At 34.5% G+C, this 12,072-nt stretch overlaps 1 protein-coding gene across 1 annotated transcript in view; it reads right to left on the bottom strand.

Moving 5' to 3' along the window:
- ASPM (assembly factor for spindle microtubules) overlaps positions 1–12,072 on the bottom strand; it is a 48,878-nt gene that overhangs the window by 8,497 nt on the left and 28,309 nt on the right. Inside the window, exons 18-20 of the mRNA XM_012744377.3 lie at positions 5,159–8,719; positions 3,618–3,784; positions 1,816–1,912 (exon numbers count right to left, since the gene is read on the bottom strand). Of these exons, the coding sequence (XP_012599831.2) occupies positions 1,816–1,912; positions 3,618–3,784; positions 5,159–8,719 (3,825 nt within the window). The remainder of the gene's footprint in view (positions 1–1,815; positions 1,913–3,617; positions 3,785–5,158; positions 8,720–12,072) is intronic.

Here is a 12,072-nt window from a genome sequence, read left to right as displayed (position 1 = left end):
TAATTATTTTGTCTATTCTGGTACTTCACACATTAGAAACCCAAATATCATGAGCTCCCCAAAAAGGATTCTGTCCTGCTGAAGACTCTGTGGAAGTTATCATAGGAACAAGAGTTGCAACATTTCAAAAGTTGCTTATTGGCAGCAAAAAGCTACTTGAAGAACAACTGGCCTAATTCACATATGGAGCTTTTCCCTCATACTTTTTCCAGTTCCTTTGTTAAGGCTTATTACATAATAGAGATTTTATTTTGCATGTGTGACAGTGAGCATTTGTGGGAAACGGTAAGATCGAAGAACAAAAATCTGTGACAACCAGTGCTCTTGTTATATGGCTCTCCAGCAACTGGATGAAATCAAGTTAATGGTCATGTTAGTTCTGAAATTATTCTCCAAAATTTCTTAACACTATTTAACATCAATACTTTCATTTTGTAAGAATGAGATATTCTACTTAAAAATACTTTTTCTTACTAACCAACCACACACCAGTGCTTGTAGAATAACTGTAGATTTTTTTAATTCAACATATTTTATCCTTTCACACTTTCCAGCTTCCCTAGCTTGTACGTATCTTTGTATGATCAAAGCAGCAGATTTCTGCTGAAGAAAGATCTGCCTTCCTTTATATCCTCTAAAATGTGCTTGGATCAAACAAGCAGCTTGATGTCTCTATAAGGAAAAAATTACAAGTAATATTAATAGATAGAAATAAAAAGATTTTCAACCCACTAGAGGTTGAGTTTCTCAATGTAAAATGAGATCATATAATTATGATTTTCTTTACATTTATGGTTTAAGAATGTCATGTTTCGTGTATGTGAAAGGTGATAAAGTATTATTTCTAAAATCATAAGGTCTACAGCCAAAAATGAAGGTATAACCCAGGATCAATAGATACCTGTTGCTTGTTCCCTCCCATCCTCTTGATTTTTACCATTGTGAGTGGGAAAAAGACCAACATTACAGAGCAAATTTATTTAACAAAAATGGTAGCTATAATGTGGAGGACACAAAGATCATTATAGGCTGGGCGCAGGGGCTCATGCCTGTAATCCTAGCACTCTGGGAGGCTGAGGTGGGCGGATTGCTTGAGGTCAGGAGTTCGAAACCAGCCTGAGCAAGAGTGAGACCCCGTCTTTACTATAAATAGAAAGAAATTAATTGTCCAACTAATATATATAGAAAAAATTAGCTGGGCATGGTGGTGCATGCCTGTAGTCCCAGCTACTCAGGAGGCTGAGGCAGAAGGATTGCTTGAGCCCAGGAGATTGAGGTTGCTGTGAGCTAGGCTGATGCCATGGCACTCACTCTAGCCTGGGCAATAAAGCGACACTCTGTCTCAAAAAAAAAAAAAAAACAAACAAAAAAAACCAAGATCATTATAAACAGCTATGAGGGAAGCTGTCTATAGCTTCAAGACACACAGCACACCAACAACACACCTCTGATTACTCCATTCCATTGCATCCTGTGAGAATTACCAAAACGTGACTTAGAGACATGAAGTGAGCACATGCTGTTGGAAAAAACTGGCACCAACCAGACTTGCTCAACACAGGGTTGCCACAAACTTTCAATTTGTAAAAAACACAATTATCTGCAAAGCACAATAAAGTGAAGTGCAATAAAACAAGGTATGCCTGTACAGATACAACCACAAAAATACTAGCAAATTGTAGGTTTATGGGTGAATTTTTAGTTGACTATAATAGGTGTATGTAAAATAAATGCATAGCGAGGTCTTAAAGACATTATTTGTTTGTTTTCTGTTTCCTAATGTAGTTCTTAAGCAAAGGAATTTTTTATACCTACTTTTATCATTAAGAAGTGCTCACGAGCTATTCTTGCAGAAAGTGTAGCTCTCCATTTTCTCTGAATGATAATTGTTGATGTTCTCAGATTCAAAAACCTAAAGTAGTTATAGGAAAGTAATGTAAAATTAATTTATTCAGTAAATATTTATTGCCTCCCCTTTCAAATATTATACTAGAGGAGAATAAAATACAAGAAAGGCAATGAGAATAAAAAACAGTGGAAAAGTATAATTCATACTTAAATTCTAGCAATCAGAATTTTACCATTGGTAATAGCCCAGTGGTAAGAAATACGAAGTTCTACGATTCTAATACGTTGCAGAATTTTGAACAAGATCAAAGGAAAGTGTTATTATCCAGATCTAGACAAAACCTAAAGGGAATGGTGGTAAACAATGGTAAAATATAAAATTTAAGTTTGTACTCCATGAGTCTTTGAGCAGACAGGAAGTGGTCAGGAAGAGAACTTGAGAGATCAAGCAAATAAGAAAGGGATATTCATTTGAAAGGAAGACGGGCATCATCCGAATATCTGAATAGAGATATTCTGTAAACAAAATTGCAGAAAAATAAGAAAAGAATGTAAGTGTTAGAGATTACATTTTAGGAGTCAACATAGTGGTAACAGATAAAACTTGAGAATGAATGGATAGACTGTTTGATCTGTTTTGGTCATGTGGAAAAAGTAGGAAGATTAGCTTGTTTTGTTGCCACGTTTCTTAGAAAATAAGGCCGTCAATAGAAATAGTCAGTATTTGACACAGGAAAATTACATCCTGCTCCTTAATAGCTGATAGCAGCAACAGTATGTTTTTTATTTTTAATTTTTGTTAATACTTGTACATATTTATGGAGTGCATATATTTTGATACAAGAATACAATGAGTAATAATCAAATAGGGGGATTGGGATATATGTAAACCTGTATCATTTCTTTGTGTTAGGAAATTTCCAATTCCACTCCTCTAGTTATTTTGAAATATATAATAAATTACTGCTAACTATAGTCACCTCATCATGCTACCTAACACTAGATCTTAATCTATCTAACTGTGTTTTTGTACCCATTAACTGATCCCTCTCTATCCCTCCCTCCTCACAACCCATACCAGCCTCCGGTAACCATCATTCCAGTCTCTATAAATAAAAGTTCAGTTTTTATGTTAAACCTTTCTTCTACCCATGGAATTCATCCAGGAAGTCCTCTAACACTAGTGTGCTCTCCTAGAAGATTGTTAAAAACATCGCTGATGCAACAATTCATCATTTCTGGTAATTGAAGAAAAATTCTTATAGTGTGAAATAAAAAGATCTATTAACAGTTTCTGAAAATGTGTGTATAAGAAATGAACTGGGACTAGGGAAATGCAATTTAATGACAAAAAATATGGAGAATATAAAGTTAAAAAAAAATTAATAAAACAAACTTTGTCAGAAGCTAAGTCACCAAATAAAAGGGGCCAAAGCACTAATAAGGAAACCAAGATTTAACTAGATTATTTATTCACTTCCCAGCCCTCTGTTCTTACCCTCATCTCTGTGAGACTTAATCAGGTATAAGGAAATATTTTTCACTAATTATATTATCAAGGCTGCACTCAATCTGAAAAAAGCAAGACAGTCCAAAAGATGTATTTTGTTTCCCTAACAGAGAAAATACTAACAAATCCAACCATGTAAAATAGGCACAACAAACATTTAAAAGAAAAATCAGTAAGCAGTGTTATTTTATTGTATATAAGAACTTAGCTACTACACACAAATACTCTCACACTTTTCCAAAGAACTGTGACACATTACCGTGTTCTCTCCAGTTTGGTATAGAAGCGACCTTGAATGATTTTAACAGCTTTTAATACAGCGAGATATTCTTTGCGTGCTCTACAACACCTATACCAGGCTTGAATCTTGCAGGCAGCTTTTACTTTACATAAATATTTCTTGGCTTTATATCTCCTCCACAAAGCCTATTGAATATACAAATATAAAAAGTATGCAATGAGTTTTCCAATTTTTTTGCAAATTGGAAGGGTTAGTATTAAAAGCAGTTAATATAAGGTTAAGAGTCAAATTTTCATAAGATTGTTATTTTGGCTTTTCAATCATTTCAGCCGAATATAACCTAGCCTTGATATAACCTAGAAATGATTCTAGGCTTCTCCTGCTTAAACTCCTCTAGAACTTCTTTTAGTCTGCAGGATAAAGACTAAACTTTTTTCTATGTCTTATATAATAAATCTATCCATGGTCTTACTCCCTCTATTGCCAATCTAGTCTCAAATCATTTTTTATTGCTCTCTAGTTTTTGGATTTTTCTATTTTATCTTCTGGAACTGAATTCCCCCTTCCACACCTTTTACTTGGTTATTTCCCATTCATACTTCAGCTTAACATTTCAAGTTAAATAACTTACATGTCACTTGCTCTAGGAAGCCTTCTCTGACCACTGAGACTAGCTTAGTTTCCCCTTCTCTGTTTCCAGCAACATACGCTTCTCATGTTATATTATTAACATAATTACTTTTTGCTCAATTAAATTCTTAGAGGACAGCAAATATTAATATATTTTACTGTCTATTCCTAACACCCAGTATAGTATTTGGCACACTGCCAGTACTCGATATTTGTCGAATAAAACATTACTTCTAAGATGAATAGCAACCCAGCAAGATATCAACATATCACACCTGGGCTCAAAGCCCAGGTTATTCCAGGAAAAACAGAAATAGCTAAAGTACCGAGATTTAATTCCTGACTCTGTTTCTCTTTGTGCAACACTGACAAGTTAACCTTTCTTAGTTCTCTCATATTTTATTACAGAAGAGAGAAAATTCCTCACACACTTGAAGAATAGATCAAACAAAATAATATAAAAGTGCTTTGGAAGCCAGAAGGACTAAACACTCTGAATAAAGTATGCCTACTAGCTAGCCTAAGTAGCTTTGGTTAACAGAATAGTAAAAGAATAAAGTTACCTTATTCAACCTAAATTACATTAAATAATACTTCACCTTAGCTTACATTTTCTACTTAAAAAAGTAACTTTGCCAAATAGAGAACTCCCATTTTCTTAAAGTTCTTTCAGGAGTGCTACAATTACCACCTACTGATATGCTCTAAGCACAGGGTGACCATGGCCAGAACAATCCCAGTTTTGTGCTGTCTTAGGTGAATTATCATTGGTGCCCTTTCTCAACCCTCAAAAAATGCTCCAGTTTTAAAGATAAGTGAAATGGTCACTGAAACTAAGTATTATTTATGATCTGCTTAAGCTCATTTTATAAATCCTAATATTGCTGAAAAGAAAGACTGAAAGTTTTATATTAAAATTATAGAAATACCTGAATTTTTATGGTGCTATTTTTAATTTTCTGAAACTTCCGTTTCTGTATAAATCCTTTTGTTCTTGCTTGAATGATGATAACACTGTTCCTGATTTGTAAATAAACTTGTCTTTGTTGTTTTGCAGACAAAAGGGCTCTGTGGTGATTTTGTAAAACCACTGCTGCTTTTCTATACAGTAAAAACCGTCTTCTGGTTTGCCTTGTCCTGAAATACTGCTGTAAGGTGATGGTAGCCCTTTTCTGCCGAACGAACCTTCTTCGACACACAGCCATCTGAAGGAAGGACTGAATGCGTAAGGCAGCACATTTCTGTATTTCCAGTTCTCTTGTGAACATTTTATGAAAAACTTTTTGAACTAGTTCTGCATCCCTACTCTGAGAATGATACTCTGCGTCCTGAAAACAAGCAAGTGGAGCAGCTTTATGCCACTCTTGAATCATAACGTCCTCACTTTGAACAGAGTCATACTGCATTTTAGCTCCATAACAGCAGAGTGCAGATTGGCCAATGATGGCTGACATCTTTTCTTCAGATATGGTTTTCAATTTTTGTCTAATTTTCATGCCTCTAAAAGCAGCCTGAATAGTTCTTGCAGATTTCTGAACTGCTAAAAATTTTTTCCTTTCCATTTTAACTCTAACATATGACCTATAATAATTTTGTATAACAACGACTGCAGTTTTCTTTGCTTGATAATCAGCTTTGGCCCTGTGCATTCGGTAGAATGACTGAATCAGTGTGGCAGCCAGGTGCATAGACTGGATATCCCTGTGTACCTTAAGGCCCCTGTAAGAAGACTGTATACAAAGAACTGCTTGGGTGCGTACTGCAGTTAGTGCTCTGTATCTTCTCTGAACAGAAACCACTGTTGCTTTGAGATGGAGATAATGCCTCCTTATTTTAAAGGCTTTAAAATGCTTCTGAATAATAACGGCAGCCTGATGCCGTTTCTCAATTTGTTTCCTTATGTTCATGTCCTGAAAACTTGTCTGAATACAAGTCTCTGCTTTCTTAAGCTCATTGTGTTGAACAGATTTCTTTTTATTTGCTCTATATTTTTCTTGTATTACTTTTGTAGCCCACTGAAGCCTTTGGTAGAAATAATATTGCCTATACATTCTATATGTGCTTTGTATTATGATGGCAGCTTGGTGCTTTTCCCTTAAAAGCTGTCTTGCTTTCATTCCTTTATATGCAGCCTGAATGACAACAGCAGAATGCCATTGTCTCACATAATTTTCTCTTTGCAATTTTGCAGCTCTGTATATTCGATAATGTCGCTGAATTAAAATTGAGGCATGTTTCCAAGTCTGAAATGTAATATAGGTTTTGTGCATTCGGAAAGTAGCCTGGATGAGAACTGCAGCCTTATGCATTTCTTGTAACTTCTTTTTTACTATCAGTCGTCTGTAAGATGACTGTATTATAATAGCTGCCTTTCGTAACTGCAAGAATTGGTGCAATGTATGCTTAGCACAAATGGTGGCTCGAAATTTCCTCTGAACAAAAATAGCAGCTTTTTTGAGGGAAATGAATCTTCTCCTTATCACTAATGATCTAAACCTTCTCTGAATAAGGGTTGCAGAGGAATGCATGGTTTTCAAATGTCTTCTAATTTTCATACCCCTGAATGCAGCCTGAAGGATCACAGCAGAATGTCTCTGCCTGAGATAATGCTGCCTCTGCAGTTTTGCTGCTCTGTTTGCTTGGTATTGCCACTGGATCACAATGGAGGCCTGTTTCAAAGCCTGGTATCTCATACGTGCTATGTGCATTCTGAAAGTAGCCTGGATCAAAGTAGCAGCCCTGTGCATCTCTTGCATCTTTTTCCTTACCATCCACTTTCTGTATGATGTCTGGATTCTAATAGCTGCCTTTTGTAACCGAAGGAACTGTAAGTGACGCTTTGCACAAAGATGTGCCCGGTATTTTCTCTGAATCCAAATGACAGTTTTCTTGAGAGTGAGGAATCTTCTTCTCATCATTAGAGTTCTAAATCTTCTCTGAATAAGGGTTGCGGCTACATGCATAACTTTTAAATGTCTTCTAGCTTTCATACCCCTAAAAACAGCCTGAATGCATATTATGGAATGCCTCAATTTGTTATACCTTTGAAATTGAACGTGTCTTTTCTTCACTGCCCGGTATCTCTGTTGTATTGTTTTTGTTACCTTCTTTAACTTATTAAAATATGTTTGCTGTCTGTATCTTCTATAGTATGATTGAATGAGTGTTGCTGCAGTGTGCATCCTTTTTAGAGTCTGTCTAACTCTTACTCCTCTAAAACTTGCCTGAAGAATATTAATAGCTTTCAAAATTGTCAGATATTTTTCACGCTGAATTTTACCTTGATAATATGCTCTGTATCTTACTTGAATTATAATAGCTGCTGATCTCATTGTATGGTATCTTACTCTTGACTGATGCATTTTAAACATGGCTTTAATAGAAGTGGCTGCAATGTGCATGTGTTGAATATGTCTTCTCACTCTAACACCTCTATATACAGCTTGGACTTTAACTGCTGCCTTCCTTAAGTTAAGATATTCCTCATGTTGATGGTTTGTAATTTTAATATCTCGATACCATCTCTGAATTATAATAGCTGAAGCTCGATAGGTTGCATATTTCCTTTTGGTTTTGTAGGCTCTATAACTAGACTGTATAGTGACTGCTGCTTTGTTGCAATCCTTTATTCTTTTTCTCACTTTCATACCACGGTAAGCTGACTGTAAAATTACTATAGCTTCCTTTTTTCTCAAATATAAACAACGCTGTTCCCTCCCAATACTGTAAGCCCTATAATACTTTTGAATCAGAAGAGCGGCTTCTTTCATGGCTTTCCACTTCTTTTGTTGCACATGCATTCTATAGCATGCCTGTATGATGATAGCACATTGGTGTTGCCTTTGAATCTGCCTTCTCACTGTTCTTCCCTTCCACGTGGATTGAAGTGTCAGTGCTGCAAGACGGAGTTCAATATACTCCAAACGTTGCTTCTTTCCTGCAATCCATGCTTTCAGATGTTGCTGGATGACTACTGTTGCTGTTCTTAAAAATCTAAACTGTTTCCGGGCCTTAGCCATTCTAAAAGCAGACTGAATCTTCACTGCAGCTTGATGTTCCCTTTGGATCTGCCTCCGAGCTTTCCAGCCACGATAAGCACTCTGGAGGGAAATTACAGCTGCCCTTGTCTGTAAAAAATGTGTTCTTATATCATAAACAGTCTTGTAGGCCCTGTACCACCTCTGAATCTTCACAATAGACTGAAGCACAGATTGATATTTTACTCTTTGACTATAGCCTCTAAAAGCAGTTTGAATTTTAAGAGCAGCTATAGATTGTTGTTTGATTAACTGGCGTACTTTATAACCTCTGTATCTTGCTTGTTTCCTTCTTAAACAAGCACGCCAATGCCTCTGAATGGTAACTATAGCCCAAAGATTTCGTTTATAAGATGTAACAGCAATTATCATTCTTATCCTAGATTGCAGGATGATTGAATAATATTTCAATTTCAAAAATCTTTTTCTACTGGAATATCTTCTCCAATAACTCTGAAAAAAGTAAGAAAGGACATAAAGTAAGATAGACATAGCTTTCTATACTTAACACTTGAAAATACTAATTTTTCTAACAATCTGCTTAAAAATAAACATACTAACATAGAAAACAAATCTGTTTTTGCTAGATACTTATCTCTTTTGTTTGTAGTTTATTTTATTTATTTTATTTTATTTTATTTTTATTTTTTTTTTAAGACAGAGTCTCACTTTGTTGCCCAGGCTAGAGTGAGTGCCGTGGCGTCAGCCTGGCTCACAGCAACCTCAATCTCCGGGGCTCAGCGATCCTACTGCCTCAGCCTCCCGAGTAGTTGGGACTACAGGCATGCGCCACCATGCCCGGCTAATTTTTTTTTTTTTTTTTGTATATATATTTTTAGTTGGTCAATTAATTTATTTCTATTTTTGGTAGAGACGGGGTCTCGCTCAGGCTGGTTTTGAACTCCTGACCTTGAGCAATCCGCCTGCCTCGGCCTCCCAAAGTGCTAGGATTACAGGCGTGAGCCACCACGCCTGGCCTTGTTTGTAGTTTAAACATTGACATAGCTGTAGCTAATTCAAAAGTCCACCTGAATCCTAAGTATATTTATATAACTTCATTTGTATTCTACAGTCATAAGAAACATAAGCAAGTTTATATTATACAAATATCACCATAAGGGCTTTAGAAAAGGAACTGACATTGAAGTTATACCCACGGAAGCCTGATGAGAACTTGTAGCCTGAGCCCAACCATGTGAATTACCTGCTTAAACCAAAAATGTTTTGAACTGAATGAAAATGAAAATATATTATATCAAAAATCTGTGATATGTGGCTAACCCTGTACTTAGAAGGAAATTTATACTATTAATGGATTACATTACAAGAAGAAGGACTCAAATCAGTTACCTAAGCTTCTGCTTACAGAAACTATATAAAAAAGGCAAAATAAGTCAAAACAAGTAAAGAAAGAAAGATATAAGCAGAAATCAATGAAGTCAAAGGCTTGTCCATTGGAAAGACCAAGAGAATTACTAAAACTCTAACAAGACTGACCAAGAAAACAGAAGATACAAATTATCAATATCAGGAATGAAAGAGATGATATCACTACAGACTCCTCAGACATTAAAAGGATAATAAACACATACTATACACACATGAAGTTGACAACTTAGATAAAAGTGATCAATTCTTTGAAAACTACAAACTACCAAAAACTAAAACATTAAACAGTCCCATTCTAATTTGAAAAAATAGAATTCATAGTTTTAAATCATCATATAAATACTAACACTTAAAATATAAATGATAAAAGATGAGGCACAAAATTACAGCTAGAGTTTGTGTTTTATACCACTGTAGGATGTCTATAGTTAACAATATATAGTTTCAAATAGCTAGAGGGAGGATAATATTGAATGCTCTCAACAAAAAGAAATGATAAATGTTTGAGATGATGGATAAGCTATTATAATTATCCTGATGTGATCACTATACATAGCATGTATTTAAACATCACTATGTGCCCTGTGAGTATGTAAAACTATTATGTCTCAATTAAGAAAAAAGAAAAAAAGAGGGGAAAAAGTGGTGTCCACTCTAAGATGCTATCACTGGTGAGCTCTAAAAACCTTTCAAGAAGATATCATGCCAATTTTAAACAATCTCTTCCAGAAAATACAAGAGAAAGGGAAAACTTCTCAACTCATTTAATGAAGCTATTATTACCCTAGTTCCAAAATCAGACACGAGAGTACAAGAAAATAGGCCAATATACTCATGAACATAGATGCAAACCTCATCAAATATTAGCAAATGGAATTAAGCAATATATAAAAAGAAAAATATCACTAACATATGAAATTTATCCTGAGAATCCAAGTTCAAGATTTGAAAAATCAATAAATGTTAACATATACAGTGATGCAGAAAAAGTATTTGATGAAACTCAAATCCATACATAATAAAACTTAGTAAACTAGGAAATAGAAAGAAACTTATTCAACCTGATATAGAGCATCTATAGAAACTATACCTTTGCATCATGAATGCTAGATTGAGAACAAGGAAAGGATTTCAAGCCCTACCACTTTTATTCGGTATCATGCTGGAATTCTTAGCTAATGAAATAAAGGGAAGAGAAAGAAATAAAAAGAATATATAGATTGGAAAGAAAGGCAGACAACATGACTATGTAGAAAATCTGAAAGAATCTAAGACAGAAAAACAAAAAGTTCATAGAACTAAATGAATTTAATTGACAGTAAAATACAGGGTTAACACATAAGATGAATATGTCCACCAAATATGAACAAATGGGAAATGAAATTAAAAATCAATACTATTTATAACACTTATAAAAAAATAAATTACTTAAGTATAACAAAAAACTATGAAAAAAATCAAAGATCTAAATAAATGGAAAGATATACCATCTGCATGGACTGGAATAGTTAACATAGTGAAAGTGTTAATTATCCTCCAAATATCTGTGGATGTAACAATTCCAATCAACATTTGGCAGGATTTTTTTAAGATACAGAAAAGTTGAATCTAAAACCTACACTGAAAGACAAAGAAACTAGAACAGCCCAACCTATTTTGAAGAAAGAATAAAGTTGGAACGATCACAATACCCAATTTTAAGGCTTACTATAAAGTTACAGTAATCGAAGTACTGTGGTATTGGCAAAGGAAATACATATATTAATGTAACAGAATCAGATGATCAACCCAAATATGGCCAATTGATTTATGACAAAGATTCAAAAATATTTTAATAGAGAAAGAATGGTCTTTTCCATAAATGGTGTTGGAATAATTGGACATCTATAATGCAAAAAAAAAAGTATACCTTGATCTAACCCTCATAACTTAGACAAAAATTAACACAAAATACATCATGAGTCAAAATTTAAAGGGAAAATTAGAAAACTTCTAGAGTACTTCGGTATGACACTAAAAGCACAATCCATAGAAGAAAAAAAGTGATAATTTGATTTCATCAAAATGAAATCCTTTTGCCATGCAAAAACTCTGTTAAGAGAATAAAGAGAAGATACAGATTGGGAGAAATTATTTGCAAATCATTAAAGAAGGACTACCTACTAGATGTCTAGATTTCATGTAAAGCTACAGTACAAGGCTCAAAGACAGACAAAATAGAACAGACAAAATGGAATAGAAAAAGATAGCAGAAACAGAACCACACATAAGAATATTTGATGTATATACTAAAGGCAGCATTGCAAAGGCGCAAGGATGGTTATTTTAGTAAATCATGCTGAAACAACTGAGTACTCACATACCAGAAAAGAAAAAATGGTCCCTAAAACAAGTCATATGATAAAATTAATTTGAGA

This window comes from Microcebus murinus, chromosome 23 (genome assembly GCF_040939455.1).
Source record: "Microcebus murinus isolate Inina chromosome 23, M.murinus_Inina_mat1.0, whole genome shotgun sequence".
NCBI classification, from domain to species: Eukaryota; Metazoa; Chordata; class Mammalia; order Primates; family Cheirogaleidae; genus Microcebus; species Microcebus murinus.
This window is presented reverse-complemented; position numbering and strand designations above follow the sequence as displayed.